Source organism: Elgaria multicarinata, chromosome 1 (assembly GCF_023053635.1).
Source record: "Elgaria multicarinata webbii isolate HBS135686 ecotype San Diego chromosome 1, rElgMul1.1.pri, whole genome shotgun sequence".
NCBI lineage: Eukaryota > Metazoa > Chordata > Lepidosauria > Squamata > Anguidae > Elgaria > Elgaria multicarinata.
The window spans coordinates 19,721,479-19,740,893 of NC_086171.1; the positions used below are offsets into that span (position 1 = coordinate 19,721,479).

A 19,415-nucleotide genomic window follows, 5' to 3' on the forward strand; every position below is an offset into this window, starting at 1 on the left:
ACTCTTGCTTATTCACAGGTGTATACTAACCTTTTCCTACATTATGATTTGAGAGAGCTCTTATTTTGCTTTACTTTTTATATTAATTAAAGGGCCCATTGAGAAGACACCTTAAACCATGGCTTTAACCATAGTGGTTAAGCCAGAAACCCAGGCCGTGTTCTGAAGATACCTTAAACCACAGCTTATTATACCTTATTATACCTTAAACCACATGGTGAATAAGCCTTAAACTGTGGTTTAAGGTGTCTTCTGAACATGGCCTGGCTTTCTGGCTTAACCACCATGGTTAAAGCCATGGTTTAAGGTGTCTTCTCAATGGGCCCTTTGATTAATGGAAACAGTAAAACAAAATAAGAGCTCTCTCACGGTTAAAGCCATGGTTTAAGGTGTCTTCGTCATTGTGTACATGATGAAATCTGGATAGGGGATGCCGTTTCTCTTAGCACTGTTTCACACATTACACAGCAACAAATTAACATTTGCCACTGAACGTACACTCAGCAGAAATCCACAAAGAAACCCAGCTAACTGATAGATGTGCCTGTATTATGCATGTATTCATTACATTCACACTTTATAATTTTAGATGTACACTTTATGTGTGTATATATAATATTTTACGATGTGATATGTATAGCAACTCCTGGAAAAGGCAGCTGTTGGTGGTTTTCCCCCTAACAAAATGGTACATTTGAAGGGCTAATTGTGTGGCTTGAATATCTTTTCCATCATAATCATGTGTATATCATATGTGTAAATGAAGACGGATCAGGTTTTCAGTGGCTCCTACTGAGTTCTTTGAAACAAAGTAAACAAGCTCCAGTGGGAGAATAGGACACTGGGTTTGCCAATACTGGGACAGATATTAGCACAGTGTATATGTAAAGGTCACAGTGTGTTTTGCTAGGTGTCTGGATTCATCATTGAGCATGTTTTCTCTCATTACATTTGCCTTTTGGTGCAGTGCATGACAGTATTGAAAGAGGAATGTCACAATAAAGATGCTATAGGGAATAGCCAAAAAATATCAGATGATTATCAACAGCATGCTGGATTTTAACAGATATTGTTCAGAGGAGCAAATTATACACAACAGTGAAATTAGCAAAACAAAAGCAATTGCCCTTCTTGATTTGGTGTGCAGTACAATCCTGTGTATAGCTGCCACTGAATGTCTTACTTTTGAATAATCATGAATAGGATTGTGCTGTCATTGTGTCCATAGATGTGAGTGACTACCAGTGCACTGAGACTGCTCATTTTTCTCTCCCTATTCAAGCAGTCCACACACAATGCCTTTTAGCTGCAGATTATTGAATGTAAACTGGTGGGCTGTGTTAGAAATTGCGTCGGTGTCAAATGCTACAGTTTAAAATCTCACTTCCTGTTTGAGAACATACCAACTGCAGAAGATCTGTGAGGAGGGAAAACCAACAGCAAATTAACACAGAAATTTAGGCACTAATTATATATCCACTTACCTAGAAGTAAGCCCCATTAAATTCATTTGGACTTGTTGTGAGTAGACATGCATAGGCTTTATCTGTTAGTGTTGTTCTTACATTGCACAACACCACAAATTCCCATGGTTGTTGCAAAAGCAGACTTCAAACAGTTCCCAGAAATTTTTCATCTCCCTAAATTGCTGCATAAGCAAAATTCTACAAAGCATTTTAACTGTTTATACGGATTTGCATTTTATTTTGCATGTAGCCACAATCACATCTCTTATTATTATTAGTTGTTACTTAATGTTAAGTAACAACTCAGTACAACAATCTGTGAGTGCCTTTGAACTTCTCTTGAGCTTTTACAATTTCTGTCTTTGAACATTCTGCTTCGCTCTAGATGATTGCTCTGATTTTAGAGTGATCTGCAGTGGTCAGGCACATTGGGCAGCCATGGACTTACTTGCTCTGATGTCAAAGGTTAGCTTTGGCCTGGAACCAGTTTGGCACAGTGGCACATTTAGGAACAAGCCAAGTAAGCCATGGCTTAGGGTCTCACATTATGAGGGGCCTCTAAATATGTTGGCGCTATCTAAAATGTATAAGATGAAATTGCTTTGGCTGAAATACGCTGAAATGTCTGGTGTGACTTAACAGCAGAGTTGCTTTAGGTAGAGAGAAAGTGTGGCAACATAGCATTTAGTATTGGACGCAATAAGCACAAACTAGAGCCAATTTTAAAGATGTCCAAATCAATTTACTTTATTAGTGCTTTTATACACGTCTTCAGAGAAGGCTATCTAACACTGCTTAACTACAAGCACTGGGTGCTACCCTTTCTACTATAATGTAATACACTTTTTTCTCTTTATTTTTATGGCATGGGGTCTCTGAATCTTGATATGGCTTAGGGCCTCAGCATGCCTTAACTCGGCCCTGGTTTGGCAAACCTTTTCAAAGACATTAGAATCTGAATTCTGAGGTTGGTGAAGAACTTACACAAAATTAAGCCCCTCATTGGAGTCCGTATGCTATGGGTTTTCATATTACCCCCTGCTGGTTCAATTTTCTTAGGGCTTTAAAAGTTAAAATAAATAGCACATCACTTATATGTGTTGTAGAGCAAGGGAGTGGGATCGTAAACCTAATAAAACGCTTCCTAATATGGCATTGGAATGATGATGGTTATAGAGTAACCATGAGATTTACTGGAAAGAAAAATATTTTTGACATAGACCAGTGTTGATCTTTTGGCAACTGGCAAAAAATTAGTTCAGCATTCTGCTTGCTCACATCAAGTATTTTACATAAAAGATTCTTTTTATCTGAGCGTTGCTGGTGATGATGGAAATGCACAGAATGGGCTACAAATACGTTTATTTATTTATTTAAAACATTTCTTGGCCGCCTTTCAGGGCAGAAGCCCTCACAATAATAAAATACATAAAAACAGTTAAAATATTAAAAGCAATAAAAACATAAACGCAATTAAAAGCAATAAAATCAACAAAAACAACAATAGCAGCAATAACTACTCATCACGGAGAGGCCACAGTAAAATAAAATGTTTTTAATTCCTTCTTTAAAGCCTGCAAGGATGGTGCATGGTGGACCACTGATTTGAGTTTGTTCCAGAGGTTTGGGGCCATTACAGAGAAGGCCTCTGCTGTATAAACACCCACCTAATTGCTCTCACAAGGCCTCTTTTTCTGATCATAAAGTATGGGCAGGCTGATATGGGTGAAGGCAGTCCTTCAAGTAACTAGGTCCCCAAATCATTTAGAGCTTTAAAGTTCAAAACCAGCATTTTTAATTGGACTTGGAAATATATCAGTAACCAGTACAGCTGGTGCAATGTAGGCATTATATGATCAAATCACCTTGCCCATACCAGTACTTGGGTGGCCACATTCTGTACCAGTTGAAGTTTCCGAATCGTTTTCAAAGGCAGCCCCACATGCAGCATATTACAGTAGTCCAGCCTGGATGTGACTAGTGTGTAGATAACTGAGGCCAGGTCCATCCTCTCCAGATACGACCATAGCTGGCATATCGGCCTAAGCTGGTAGAATGCACTCCTGGACACGGTAGCCACCTGGGCTTCCCCAGTTAGCTCAGAGTCCAGGAAGACTCCCAAACTGTGTGTTTGGTCTTTTAGGGGGAGTGCAACCCCATTTAAGACCAGTTGTACGCCTCCATCTGAAGTAGTTGGTTTCCCAACCGACGGTAGCTCCATCTTGTCTGGATTAAGTTTCAACTTGTTCACCCTTATCTATCTCAAAACAGCCTTCAGCCACTGGTTCAAGAGTTCCACAGCCTCCCTGGGATGTTCAGATAGAAATGAGAGGTAGAGCTGAGTATCATCTGCAAGCTGATGACACTTCAGCCTAAACCTTCTGATCACTTCCCCAGTGGTTTCATGTAGATGTTAAAAAAAACTTGGGGGACAAGATAGAACCTTTTGGCACCCCACAGATTAACGGCCTTGGAGTGGAATAGAAGTCCCCCAGCACGCCCTTCTGAGACCGCTCCTCCAGAAAGGGCCAGAACCACTTTAAAGCCATGCCTTCCAAGCCCAATCCAGAAGGATACCATGGCCGATGAGAGGTCCAGAAGAACTGCTGAGAGGTCCAGAAGAACCAACAGGGTTGCCCTTCCACCCATCCATTCTCCAGCATAAGTCATCAACCAAGGCTGTTTCTGTCCCATAAGCAGGCCTGACACCTGACTGGAATGGATCTAAATAATCAGTTTCTTCTAAAACGGCTTGGAGTTGTGAGGCCACCACACGTTCCAGCACCTTGCCCAAGAACAGCACATTTGATTCAGGGTCGTAGTTATCCCATGGGATCTAAAAATATTTTTCAACAAGGGCCTCACCAAAGCTTCTTGTTCCCAACCGTTTCTGCCTTTTATCTTACTTAATAAGTAACTTCTTATGCTTTATATTGTTGAAGCTATTTTGTAACAAGTTGGTTTATAAACTGAGTTATAATACAGCTTTGTCTCTTGCGCGTACTGTTCCTTTACTGCTTGGAGTAATTGTATTTCTAGAATCTACTTCTGACCTATCATTGATTTATTTATTTCACTTATTTCTAGGAACCTGTGTGAAGTGCAACAAAGGTGTATATGGCGCAAACCAGGCTTGCCAAGCAATGGGGAATCTCTACCATGATGGATGCTTCACCTGTGGAGCATGTAGTAAGTATCACTAAAGAGGCTTTTCCTTTATATAGAGAGGCTAAGCCAAAATTTGCAGGAAATGGGGGGGGGGTCTCTCGTTAAATTCTTGCTCTAGAACAGCCTTCCTCAACCTGGGGCGCTCCAGATGTGTTGGACTGCATCTCCCAGAATGCCCCAGAGCTGGCTGGGGCATTCTGGGAGTTGTAGTCCAACACATCTGGAGCGCCCCAGGTTGAGGAAGGCTGCTCTAGAAGAAATGGTAGCAGGCCTGCTATCAAACGTCAACAAAGTCAGGCATCTGCTGGGGACTGCGAACTGACAAACATCCATCACTAACCAAAGCCACCCAAATGGCTGCCTTAGCTCTTTGTCTCCATCTCTTGCACATGCACTGCTGCTTTCACGTGAAGATAGGATTGGGCGGGGGAGAGGCAGCTGACTGCTATGCAGGTTCTGATCTGCACACTTCAATAGCCAGATCACTTCCTTTCCTGGTTCGGAGGCAGAATACTTTGACTTATGCAGCACCCTTTGGGCAAGTTTATAGAGAAAGGTAGGTATAAAAAGTAGCATGTTGGGGTATCTTTTGCAGGGTCCAACACCAAAGCCTCGAGCGAGCCCAGGAAATTCTGACCCCGTTCAGACAACACGCTAAACCATGCTGCTTAACCACAAAATGGTTAAGGGAATGCTTAACCATGGTTTACGGTGTTGTTTGACACACGTTTTCCCTAACCATTTGCCCCATTAACCAAAATGTGTGTCAGGCGACACTGTAAACCATGGTTAAGCATTCCCTTAACCATTTTGTGGTTAAGCAGCATGGTTTAGCGTGTTGTCTGAACGGGGTCACTGTGGTTAGGCTCACTAAGGAAAACTTAACCACAAAAGTGTTAAAAGTGTTGTCTGCAAGCATTCCGCACGTGGTTAGCGTTAACCACAGCTGAACATGGTTAAGCTAACCACAAAGCCCAGAGTGTCGTTTGAATCAGGCCTATGTGTCATTTTCCAAAGCGGCAATTTGACTTGGGCTCTCTTGGCACAGTCTCCATATTTTTTTAATTGGAAGGGATTTTGAATCACATGATGGACTCCTGGAATATCTATAAATGCCTGCTGAGGCTTTGTCTTTCTATTTTCTTGTTGATTGTGTTTCTAAAGTGACATAACTGTGCCTGGAATTTGATAGCATAGGACTGCAGCTGCCAGATTCTTCCCAGTCAAAAAAAAATTGGGCCAGAGGCCCCTGGCAATACATCATTGCCCAGCTGAGCTGGGAAGAATGTCTGTGGAACCAGTATTTGTGGGATCAGACTGAAGAACCAGGTGGGCTCCTTCTCCCAGTGCTCATAGATGCCACTTCTGTCAGGAATGTGGAAATAGCCCCAGGGGCTTCTGCTTTCTTAGGGGAGAAGTAATTGTATTTTAGGGTGACCATATGAAAAGGAGGACAGGGCTCCTGTATCTTTAACAATTGCATAGAAAAGGGAATTCTAGCAGGTGGCATTTGTATATATGGGGAACCTGGTGAAATTTCCACTTCATCACAACAGTTAAAGCTGCAGGAGCTACACTAGAATGACCAGATTTTAAAGAGGGCAGGGCTCCTGCAGCATTAACTGTTGTGATGAAGAGGAAATTTCACAAGGTTCTCCATATGTACAAATGCCACCTGCTGAAATTCCCTTTTCTATGCAACTGTTAAAGATACAGGAGCCCTGTCCTCCTTTTCATATGGTCACCCTATTGTATTTCCTCTTTCACTTTCCCACCCCCATATCCATTTCCTAGATGGAACAGTAAAGGACTGATGAGGGGTGAGGAAGTGACTTGCTCAGACTTCCATAATAATAGGTCTACGCCAGAGCTGGAAATAGAATCCAAATGTCCCACTCACATAGTCCGTGTTATTTCACTCATACGAGAGTATATTAGAGTGATATGGATTAGTGTATATTCAGAGGCAGTAAGGACCACTCATTAAATATAAATCAGGGTTGCTCTCCACCCTAGCCCCTGCTGCAAATAGGGATTCCATTCTTTCTTGTATGTAGCGTTATTATGCATGGTTTAGTGCTGCAGGGAATGCAATTTACATACATCTCTAAATTTACTCATACTTTACAGACTTACATAAGCATCTGTTCATAAATTAAACAAATCTTGCCACCTTACACCTGTTTTAAAGCCTCAATGCATTTATTTTTAAATTTCAATGTTTCAGAGACCATATAATTTCGCTCATAATCAAGAATCCAGCTTTGCTAATTCTTCAGGTCTGTATCGATTCCAGTTCTGAACAAATGGCATTGGATTTTTCTGAAAAGTCTCTGATTGCCTCCTTCCATCCTGTAGATAATTATAAGTAGTTATTTTGTTCATAAGTATTTTCCAGATTTTCCTCCTCTACAGTAAGGTGACCATATGAAAAGGAGGACAGGGCTCCTGTATCTTTAACAGTTGCATAGAAAAGGGAATTTCAGCAGGTATCATTTGTATGCATGTCGCACCTGGTGAAATTTCCTCTTCATCACTACAGTTAAAGCTGCAGGAGCTATACTGCATGTGACCAGATTTAAAAGAGGGCAGGGCACCTGCAGCTTTAACTGTTGTGATGAAGAGGAAATTTCACCAGGTTCCCCATATATACAAATGACAGCTGCTGAAATTTCCTTTTCAATACAACTGTTAAAGATACAGGAGCCCTGTCCTCCTTTCCATATGGTCACCCTACTCCACAGTCCTAATGGCAAATGAGCTGTTCTCTATGCATTTGCTAACAGTAATCGTGCCATTGTTGATACACTGGCTTTCAGGCTTTCTGGGAACCTTTTCATAGTAGCTTGTCTGGTGAAGAATATCTGGAAATTGCAAAAGATTCTGGTGTGTGCTGTTGCGTGCTGACTAGCCTGCTGGACTGGATCCTGATACCCCATTGCTGGCATTTGAAGGGAACATATTTCTTTGCTTCATTTTTTATCTCAGAAGCATATTTTAAATTGTTTTAATTAATTGTGTACATTGTCCTGTGATTTGATCATGCAAAATTAAATAATAAAAATTAGTACTGGTGAGCAGGCTACCTGTCTGGGGCACTTACCTGCCATTAAATAGTCATTTAATTAGGAAGCTGCTTTATACTAAGTCAGTCTGCTTGTCCAACTAGCCAAGTAATGGCATTGTCTTCAAGGTCTCAGGCAGAGAGTGGCTTTTCCTAGCGCTGCCATCTGAAATCTTTCAATTGGAGAGGCTAGAGATGTAATCTGGGACTTTCTGCCTCTACCACCGACCTATTGTCCTCCCTTAATTGAAGACTGATAAATGTTTCCAGGATCACAGTTTGAAAACTACTGACTTAATGCATTTTGCATTTGTAAGTTCTCAGATGTAAAAGGTTAATTTAGGTGCAAAAAAACTTAGGGACACATCACGTCATGATTTTTTTTTAAGTAGTCCTTTCTTCTCACGCAGAACATGTTTCTGTTTATTCTTAATGGGCTTCTATCAGTTTTGACACATTGACTTAAATAATGCTTCCATATTCCTATCTGAGGTGTCTGTTCAAAAATATTTGAGTAAGTGGGCTTAGCTGTTCAGAGCTACAAATAAGTTCTAAATTTTATACTATAAATAGGTTATAGACTATTGCCATTTAAATCCCATTTATTTCTGTGGTACTTGCTTACAAGAAAGTATGCTTAGATTTGGTATTTATTTGGGGATTTGTATTTTGACATTAAGGATGAATGAGCTGGATACATAATCGGTATTATTTCACAGCGAAAGAGAACTGAGGTTAAGCCTCTGTATGAGAATGGGTCTGTGCTGTATGTTTTTGCTACAAGTTCATTGGTATTACACCAGTGTAAATATACAAGGGTAAACACCCTTAAATGTACTCGCATTGGAGAGACACAGTCAAATCAGGGCTCTCAGGCTCATGTGCGTGGGTTTTCAAAGAAGCACATCTGTCATTCACACTTCATGTGTTTTCTACAGGACACACCTGCAGCAGAAACAATTGCCACATTAACTGTGGCACCCTTTTATGCACATAAAGTTGGTTTGCATTCGCTTTTGGACAGATTTGTGTAACTTAAGGGCTGATTTTGGCTTCAAAGACCGTCTGATATGCCTGAGAGCTCCAGTTTATGTGGACTTGCCTTGGGAATTATTCCTGGGACTAGCGCATGAGTCTTTGTCAATATTCCCCTGACACAAACCTTTTTCACAAGAGAAATTAAGCCGTATTCCATTTTGCATGCAGCTGTGCATGCTGTTTTTGTAATTCAGCAAGTTGGTTTATATAGCTTGTTGAAGGATATGTGTATCCAAATATAATACTGTTCTTTGTTCTTCCGCCTGCAGTCTTCTGGATAGTGGCCATAATTCATAAGACACCCATGTTCTATATATTGTTGTAACGTGTATTCCAAGTACATTTTCCTATGTCACAGAAGTATGTGTTTTTTTAAATTGTATAATGTGCAGTTTCACCTGCCAGAGACCATTTGACCTTCTAACACTTGTAGTCTGGTTTCACACATTTGTTGTAGACTTCTTGGAACATAAACCCTTTTCACTGGTGTTCCCACCCACAAAGCTGCTTAGCTTTGGCATTTTTGCATCATATGGTTCTCATATTTTGTGCTGTGTGAACCATGAGGTCATAAGAGGAAAGATGAGAGCCAAAGAAAAATGTGTAGAGGAAGTATTTGAAACGACTGAAAGACATTAGGAGAGGTTAAAAGCTTAAAAACTAAAAAAAAAAAAAGTAGTAGTTTGGGATGCAGTGGGAAAGGATGTTAGGTAAGTCATACGTTCCAAAATTGGAGCCAAAATTTGTTCTAGTCTTGGAAAAAGATGAGCTATGTCAGCAAATAAAAAATAGTAGAAATTTGTCCTTCGGGAGTTCGTTCTTAATAACAAAGGTTAAAATGATGCTTAAGGAAAGGTTATACTGCTAATTCTGTGGTGTACCTTTGCCAGGTTACAATGATAAACGAAGCTGCATTATGCGTTTTGGAGAGCAGAAGCGTAGCAGAAATGTTCTGAAATAAGGGATTTGTATCATTAGTCCCAAACCCTCTCCCAACTCCTCTTTCAGAGATAGACATTTATTTGCATCAGCCACCAGATATTACAGTTAATATGCAAAATACTAACATACTACAAGTAAACTGATGAAATTACCCCTCTTTTTTTAATGGCCCCTACTATGACACACGTATTCTCCCATTCCCTTTATGAGTACCTGCCCCCATTTTATTATATTATACATGGCTTCTGTTGTAATGCTAACACAAGGGTTCAGATCAGTTTTTAGAGAAATACTGGAGCACATGACGCAAAAGCAAAGGCCTGGTTTGGTGTACTAAATAATCCTTGAATTCTCAAATGGTTTATTTCTCTCCACTGAGTTTTAAGTTACGTTATTTTTCTCAAATGTACTAATTTGAATAGCTCATAGCTGCGTGTTAGTAATTCTTGAGGAAAGAGAGTAACTTGAAATTGCCAGAAATATCTTTATTTCTTTATTATAATTGTTTATATCTTAAGGATAGAAATCCATCTAATGTGGCTTACAAATAAAATCAAAATACATTAAATTACAATGAGACAATACTAAACAGATAATATATGAGGATCCTTCTCAGAAGCCAGTTGGTCCTACGGTGGGTTGTATGAAGGACAGTCCGGCTGATTCAGATATGGTCTTTGCTTGCCTGGTTCCCACACTCGCTTCAAAATAAAACCTTTTGCGATGTAGTTCTTCTACTAGAGATGCTGGGAACTGCATCTGCATCCTCCTGCATGCAATGCATGTGCTCTCCCATCATGCTATATCTTTCCCCACAACTATAGCTTAATCTAGGACAGGTGTGGGTCCCAGTCTTGACTATAGCCTCCCTCACCCTTACTACCACCTGCTGTCACCTTCGCACTGCTGAAATTCAGTGATGTAGCAGCAAAAAATAATTGGCAGTTTACTGCTGAAATTCAGCAGCAAACCTCTACAGGAAGTCAAAAAGGCCAAATTTAACTTGTTTTCAAGCTAATTGTAGCCCTTTTGTATCTCTATAGCAGAATTTGGGCAGCAAACCACTGACATTTTTGCCACTGCTGGCAGTGCAGTGGAAGGAGTGTGGCCCCTGGACCACCTGAAGTGGCCCACCCCTGATCTTGGGGAAGGCAACCTGATGACCTCCAAATGTTTTAGACTTCAATCCTCATAACCCCTTACCGTTGGACATGCCAACGCAGTAATGGGATGATCTTGGAGCTGGGAATCGGAACTCTGACTTCCCTCACCTTTGCCAACAGCGAGGAAAGAACCCTGTGGGCTGCCTCTCTGAGGTCGAGAATGTGACCTTGGAGAGGAGGGAAAGTGGGTGTTTTGGTAGGCAGGGAAGGAAGGAGACTGAAGAGGCCAGGATATGAACTATCCTGAAGTCTCTCCGGCCTTCTTCCCTTCCCCTCCAAGACGCTTTCACTAGATGGGCAAAAGGCCTGTCTAGCAAAAATGCAGAGTGGGAGAATGGGGAGGTAAAGATTGCCTCTGCCACTCTTCCCTCACGGCATAGGATGACCACAAACCTCTGAGTTTGGAGGCGTTCTGTCAATAGGATTGTGCCCTTAAGACAAATACCTTGCCACAGGTAATTTAAATATTATACAATATTCCTTTATACATTCTCCAAATATATTTTCAAAAACTTTATGTAATATTTTGGAAGTTTAAGAGGGGATGTCTCCTTCCCTTTATTCAATGAAGAGAGTGCAATTGTCAATCAAGCAGGGCGGATTTGATTTTCCAGATCTTACTTTATATCATAAGGCTTATTTGTTAACTGATACCAATGATTGGAAAACAACGTTTTCTTTAATATTCCTCCATGAGTTGTTTTGGAATCAACTTATTTAGCACGTCTTTCTGGCTGGATGGCATTAGGATCTAGGTATATTAAAAAGAAAAAATGGGTCCACTAACAGTTTTAGAAGTGAGAGAGCCTTGGCATGCTTAATTAACTTTATGGGAGAATCCAGCATTTGAAATAGGGAGACAGCCTTTTATGTGGAGGAATTGGGCTGATAGTGGAATTTATTCTTTAGATCAGTTAAATAGGATCAGACAATGAGTTTTACCATTTTCAGCGTTGCAGTTTAGATATCGCTTACCATCCAGTGCTAGTTGGCAGTATATTCAGCTACAGCATTTGTTGGAGTCTATATGTGGACCATCAGCAATGAGTGTTTCAGCACCTCCCACATGGAATTAACTGGTTCTTTACAGACAGCTAAACCTACAATAGCTGTTTATAAAAGTCTTTTGGAATGTAATAAATCAGATTTATTTCTTTTCTTTGTGCCCGCCTTTTGTTTTTATTATATATACAAATTTTAAAAGTTAGGCTAATTAGACAACTTCTGTTAGATAAGGAGACTATTCAAAATTTGAAAACTCTTGTCTTGTACTGTCTGCCCTCAATTTTTAACTACTTCAGAAACCTATCGTGTGGATCTCAAATTTTGCAAAACAACTCTTGCATTGTATGAGTCTAGTGCAAAACCTGGATTTGTGAAACTCAGGCTTAAATTTACACTCTGCTACAACGTTCACTTGGTGGCCCTTGGCATGTTGCTATCTCTCATCCTAACCTACCTTATTGCTCTAAGCTTCTTGGAGGAAGGGTCAGATATAAATGCAACACATATTAAAATAATTATATAGGGAGGTAATATTTTGTCCCGGACCAGTACTTGTTTGCAAGATAATTTAAGTATGGGGTCCGTATAATTTCAGAATCCTTTTATATATAGTACAGCTGGCACATTAGCCAGCAGAATTCATATTTAAAGCAATATCTCCTCAGTTACCAGGTGCTTTAAACCTTTCTCTTCCCAAATAACTCTCATATGCAGTGGGATGGCAGGATATGTATTGAGTACCTGGGCTGGTTAATGCTGACATCTTCAGAGATCTAATTCAAATGCTGACAAGAAGCATTTTATATAATCTGCCTTGTTGGCTTGGACTTGTTACGCTGGACTTGTTTTTAAACTAGCATAATAAGTATGGGAAATCCAGTGCAAAAACAGGAACCAGTCAAAAGTGCAAGGGTTTGATGCAGATCACTGGGTAGCTGATGTGGGCACAAAATCATGTTCAGACCAAATTATATACAAATTAAATGTATCCTTCCAAGTAAATAAAAAGGAGTGCTATTGGATTTAGTGGAGTTGGAAGACTACAAGCAGGAGGGCTCAGAATTTGATATTACAGAGGTCAAAAGTCTAAATTCATTTTGATTATATGGGTACTACTATCCACTGGACAAAGTGTGGTTTCTGGGACATAAAATATGCTATTGTAAGCCTTAAGCACCAGGGATGGGAGCAGCATTCTAAAATGTCCCCTGTTGTTTAAACAAGCCATACACAAAGGACAAGCACCAAAGATTTAATTACAAGCTGAAAGGGAAAATATATCCTGTAATTATGGCTGGTAAAAAGGACAGTAGTAATGCCAAAGGACTTCTATTTGCATGAACATTGGCTAGTAATGAAGTAGATGAGTGTATTGCTAGGATCCAAGAGTTCAGAACAGTCCCTCTGTAATAGTAATTAGCTGATTCTTAGGATCCAAGAGTTCAGAACAGTCCCTCTGTAATAGTAATTAGCTGATTCTTGGGCAGCCCATGAATTAAGTTATCTTACATGTATATTTCAAAGAAGTAAATGTGCTTTGATGTAATATGATTAAAGTACAATATCTGCCTCCTAGATTTGCCTGATGTATCTTATGTTAAGAGTGGGCCTCATATTTCACAATATTGAAGCTCCATGTGATTAAAATGCCCCATATTTTAGAATCACGCAGCTTCACAGAATTAAGTGGAACATATTCTACAAGGGTGGATAAAAATGGGTGATTTTTTTTTAAAAAAAATGGATTTTATTGATTTAAAGTTTTTCATTTTTTAAAAATGGTAACTGCTTACATTTCTCTTAAATGACTAGCTAAATATTTAATAATCTGGAAACATCCATGTTAGCTCTACAGTTAATCTTTAAACTGAATCAGTGCCTCTACCAGATACATTGAGTTAAAGGAGACTTTTCTATCTGAATGAAGAACCAATTTGATCATTCCTCTTGTGCAAATATTTACACTCTACCTAGCAAACATAGAGTTGGATCCAGACTTACAGGGATGTTAGGCTGAGGGCAGTGAAGTGGTGGACCATCCACCACTACCAAAGCCCTGCTGGTTCGAGCTAGCTAGTGTTCGTGGTGGGCGAAATCACCCCTTTCTTCCTTACTGGCAGTAGGAAGGAAAATACCTACACCAGGTCCTAGGCCCTTATAGGATGCAGTGGATCCAAGGCCACCTCCACCCTACTCCTGGAATGCCTTCTTTGGAACCTACCACAAGGGATGCTTTCCACAAGTGTACCAACAGATGGGCACTTCTGACTTATCCTAAGTATCCTCAGATGGCTTTAAGAGAGTTGGGGGAATGTTGGATAAATTCCTAGAGGAGAAGGCTATCAATGACTACTAGTCCTAATGGCTTTGTGCTATCTCCAGTATCAGAGGTAGTATGCCTATGAATGCCACTTGATGGGGAACTTGTGCGAGAGGTGCTGTTGCACCTGTGTCCTGCTTGTGGGTTCCTGGTCGATTGCGTGAACAGAGTGCTGGACTAGATGGACCCTTGGCCTGATCCAGCATGACTCTTCTTAAGTTCTTATGACAATCAAAAGGGCTTATAGGAAGTGTCTATGTAGAAAAAGAACATTTGAGATATAGCTGTAAACGAAAAACTCACACAGATGTTAAGAGTACATAAAGGAATAAAGAAAAGAGACTTTTCTGAAGGACTGGCAAAAATACATAGACTATATGAAAAAAGAGTTGAACTTTGGCAGAAGCTTATAGAAATTTGTGGGATGCATAAAAAAGACTAAATATAAATAAATGAAATAGAAAAATAGAAAAATAATAATATACCACCCTGAAATACAAAAAGAAAATGAATGATGGAAGAAGATATTTTTTTTAAAAAAATGACCAAGCTTCAGGAGGGAAGGGGGAGGGATTCTGATGTATTAATATGTTTTGTTTTTGCTTTCAAAGCATTTTTTTAAAAAAAAAATCAATAAAAAGGGGCTTATAGTATTGTTCTCTTACTCATACATAGAGTAAACTTATTGAAATCAGTGAGGCTTAAGTTAGTCATGATTCAATATCACATTGATTTGGCTGGGTATACTCTCCATACAACTGTGTCTGGATCCATCCCATAGGAAGGTTGTGGGCTCTCCCACACTAAAGGCCTTCAAGAGGCAGCTGGACAGCCATCTGTCAGGGATGCTTTAAAGTGGATTCCTGCATTGAGCAGTCGGTTGGACTTGATGGCCTTATAGGCCCCTTCCATTTCTATGATTTCCCCACCCCCACCTCCATGAATATAAACCATGCTAGTCCAACTAGTAGCTATTACAGCTTGCATTTACCTGTCAGTCAGTGGCATGTCATTTTTCTTTGTGTCTTTGTTTTGTGTGAGTGAGGCTGGACCAAGGCAGAATGAAGCAGAAAAGAGCAACATTGGAAAAAGGAAGAGAAGACAAAATTGCACAATGCACAGGTTCCTATGTTCCCATACTTCACCTCACAAACTCTCCTGGGTTGTTAGATGGAAATATGGGAATATTTTAAAGACGTTCCCTGTATAGGTTTAAAAAAAAGGAAATCACAGAGTACATATACAGTATAACAAAAAGATACAAGGCGTATGTGTAAGAATGAATCAAAGATTGTAAGGAATACTCTGTTTGGTTGAAAATTAACTTTGTACCAATATTTAGGAAACAGATGTGGAGGCATTATTGGGAAATTTTGTTAAATTCTGTAATTTAAGTCAGCCTCTTCTTTCTTGCTGATTTAAATAATGATTTTTTTTATCATTGGTTTAAATCAGTCCACTTTGTGTTCCACAGTTAAGTAAGTGTTGTTTTTGGCTGAACTCCTCTACCTGCTTACCTGGGAGTAAGGCTCATTAAACTCAGTGTGACTGCCTTCTGAGTATGTATTTTAAACTGGCAGCTGTGTTGGCCCCAACCATCTCTATTATTATTATTATTATTATTATTATTATTATTATTATTTACATTCAGACATATTTCTGTGGACAGTGTAGTGCAGCACTGCAAAAGTCTCTCGGGATAAACACCTTCAACTGCAGACACTTTCCAGCAAAGACTTTATATTCCATTAAGCATGTTTTTAGAGATAACATAACAAATAGTGCAAATTGTATCATCCTGTCATAACACAGCGCTGCTGCCAATTTTTATAAAAAGATTTAGCACAATGCAGAATTCCTGTTAAATGACCTGTGACTGTCATGTAATGATAGTGGTGGCTACCCAAGTTCTGTCTTTTATGCTAGCTACGGCCTTCAGCTCCCCACCCCAATGTCTGAAGTACAGCACATACTGAGGGGACACTTCAGATGACTTTGTTTTATTGTTGTTCTTCCTCTTTCTGTCTTTGCCCCTATGAAAACAATTTGCGGCATATGGGGAAAAAAACCTTTGGACATCTGCTTGTTTTGATAACCACTTGAACTTTTTAATCATTAAACTAAGACCAACTGCAACCAGCCTGGGTTTCTGAGGCTCATTTTATTTTATGCCTTATAATAGTGTAGAATCATCCTAAAAGGGATTTCTTTTCTTATAAATTCTCACAAAAACAGACACTACTTCTTCCCCAATGTCTGCATTCTTGCTTTTCCTTACTGTCAATAATCGTAGGATTGATTCATCCGTTATCTTTTTCCCTGCATAGAGAAGATCTCTATACAGGGAATCCAGGGCACTTAGATCAGTATTCACTGTCCATTCAGCCAGCATTTATGCAACACTAAAAACATGCCGGCATTCACATGATACATTATGCATACATTTTCATGGATTGATTTGAGCTATAGTTTTATGAGAGGTAACACCAGAATCTATTCTAAATTCTAGGAATGTGTCAAGTAGTAATACAGTGTCTGTGAGCATTTCCAGTGTTCATTTTCTGATCACTCTGTTTATATTTCTGAAATTTATATCTTGCCTTCCAATGGCCAATCAGCGTTCCCAGGAAGGCATACAAAACAATAAAGTATACAAATATTACAAAACAAATATAATAGCACAATTCATGCTAAAAAATTTGAATCCATAAAAGCTCAGGGTAGTATCCAGTGTTCCGCTTTACTTATGCCATTGATGTAGCACTAGCGTAAGTGGTCTCTAGCCTAAGCTCAATAGGATATACTGGTTCAGTGGGTTTCCCTGGAAAACCTGTTGTGCCAGCATACGCTATTACTGTTGCTCTAGAGGTCGCTTATGTTAGCGCTACGTTAATGATGAAAGCGGAATGGCAGCATTGTATACTGCCCTCACATTCGTGAAAAAGTTTTTTGGTTTTTTTAAGAGTAGTATTTAAAAGCCAGGGAACACAAAAAGGGCTTTGCCTGGTGCCAAAACGATAGCAAAGTGGGCACCAGGTGAGCTCCTCTGTGGCGGGCATTGCACAAACTGGATACCACCGTCAAAAAGGCTTTCCCTCTGATTGCCAACCACCTTAATCACAACTACCACTGCATATATTCAGGGGCAGAATGTCTAAGTGTCAATTCTAGGTTGGATTGAGGTATTGGGTCTACCTTTTTAGAAACTTCGGTACTATTGGCGTGTTTGTACATGCAGGTTTTGTGTATGGGGGATTGAAGGGAAATAGTGTATAAAACAAGCTTCAGGTCTGCTTCTAATGACATGACGCCTGACTTAAACAGCAGTGTCTTCTAAGAACGGTGTACATGGATCTTTTCATTTCTGAGATACCTGTGTATCTGACTGGTTTCCCTTTTATCACCAACTATGAAATGGACATAGGTGCACCTCCTTTTATATGACATTTTTATGTATTTAACAAGGATCATGAGATTTGGGCTTTGTACTAGTAATGTCTAGTATTGAAAGCTGCCGAAAATCTTAGACATTTCCATGCTGGAATACCATTCTTCTGTCTTGTCTGCAGGCGCCCTCTGCTGTTAATGCAGTGAGCTTGGAGGAAGGAAATGTAATTGTACAATTTGCTCTGTTCAGTTCTCTATAGAATGTTGTGAGGAGAGAGACTGAAGGAAAAGGAGTAAGAAGGACAGATGTATAGGTTAAAAAATATTAAATATGGGTCCCATGTTACAGGTTTAGGTTAAAGGCCAGTACTAGATCCTTAAAGATTAAAGGCTTCTGTTTTGAAGTATAAAGTATACATTTTATTCATTTATTTAAAGGAATTTTGCCCTATTCTTTATCCAGTCTAGGTCCTGGAGCAGCTTACAAGTATCAGTAGTAAGATTGCTCCTGCCCTCAGCCTTTCAGTGTAAAATACTGTTGTGTGTCTAGAGGTCTCATTATCTGGCGTTGTGTGGTAAACTAAAAAACAACAACACTGAATGATGGCAGATGTTCCTTTATGCTACAGGGAATTGTGCTTACACATACCGCTGTGTGCCTAGGGTAGCTCAGAGTTCCCAGATGGAAATGGAGTTAAACAGCCTTCCCCAACCTGGTGCTTTCCAGAAGTGTTGGACTACAGTCTCCATAATCCTCGGAGAGCATAGCCAGTGGCTGTGTTGACTGAAGATTGTGAGAGTTTGGAGGCCACCAGGTTGGGGTAGACCAGAGTGAAAGCATCCAGGAACAGGGCGAAGCTGCAGCCATTTATGTGCCCACTTATGGGACAATGGAGTGCTTGGTGTCCCATATGCTTCAGATTGCAACTCACAGCCATTCATGTAGCTGCTCTCCACCCCCGAGATAAAGCAGCATAACACGATGGCTGCAAGGTGCACCAGTCATGGCACTCTTAAGGGTTCATGCTTCTCTTTTCGGGTACCTACTTGCATGGTTCATTTGGAGCACAGTGCTATATCATGGTTTCTTTACAGCAACATTCCCCAATCTGGTGTCCTCCAGATGTGTTGGATTGCAAGTCCTATCATTCCCAGCCATCTGGAGGTACCAGGTTGGGGAAGGCTGCTTTACAGCATTTAGTTACATCAAACCTGCACCTTTGTTACTGGCTTCCATAAGTGGCATTCAAAATAATTTACTTATTGAACTTTGATCCTTTTTTCCCCCACTCCAGGTCGAAAGCTGAGAGGGAAAGCTTTTTATTTTGTTAATGGAAAGGTGTTTTGTGAAGAAGACTTCCTGGTGAGTGGGCCATAGCCTCTTCCACCGTATTGCTCATGGAGAAAACTCTTAAGTGGGGTTTGGTTGTGGGTCTGGTTGTGTATTCATTCTTCACTGGTAACTTCACAGATTTCCAGATTGTGTTACATTTGAAAGAGTGTTATATAGGCGCCACTCATGAATGGACATATCTGAATATTTGGTCTGACTTTACTGAAGTTTAGGTGTAATTTACTCCTTTTTACTTTTTTTTAAGAATGTTGTAATATTTGAAACTTAGCCCTTTAAATTATGCAGTTATACTTGTGGGGTTTTTTGATTGATTGATTGATTTGTTGAAACTTATAATTTAAAATGATAAAAAAAAAAAAATGGCTAGATTGGGTTTTTGTTTTGTCTTTTAAAGAGAGTGAAGTAAAGAGTGAATGAACATCTCTTCCCATCTGAGCTGCCTGTCAAGCATTGAGTTGAGAGGATTTTAAATGAGGCAATCCATACTGCTTGTTTTTCATATTTGCAA

General features: G+C 39.8%; 1 protein-coding gene across 1 annotated transcript in view; it reads left to right on the top strand.

The window, feature by feature from the left end:
* The window catches only part of LIMD1 (LIM domain containing 1), a 55,800-nt gene that overhangs the window by 26,672 nt on the left and 9,713 nt on the right, over positions 1–19,415 (top strand). Inside the window, exons 3-4 of the mRNA XM_063124164.1 lie at positions 4,554–4,655; positions 18,849–18,916. Coding sequence (XP_062980234.1) covers positions 4,554–4,655; positions 18,849–18,916 — 170 coding nt within the window. The remainder of the gene's footprint in view (positions 1–4,553; positions 4,656–18,848; positions 18,917–19,415) is intronic.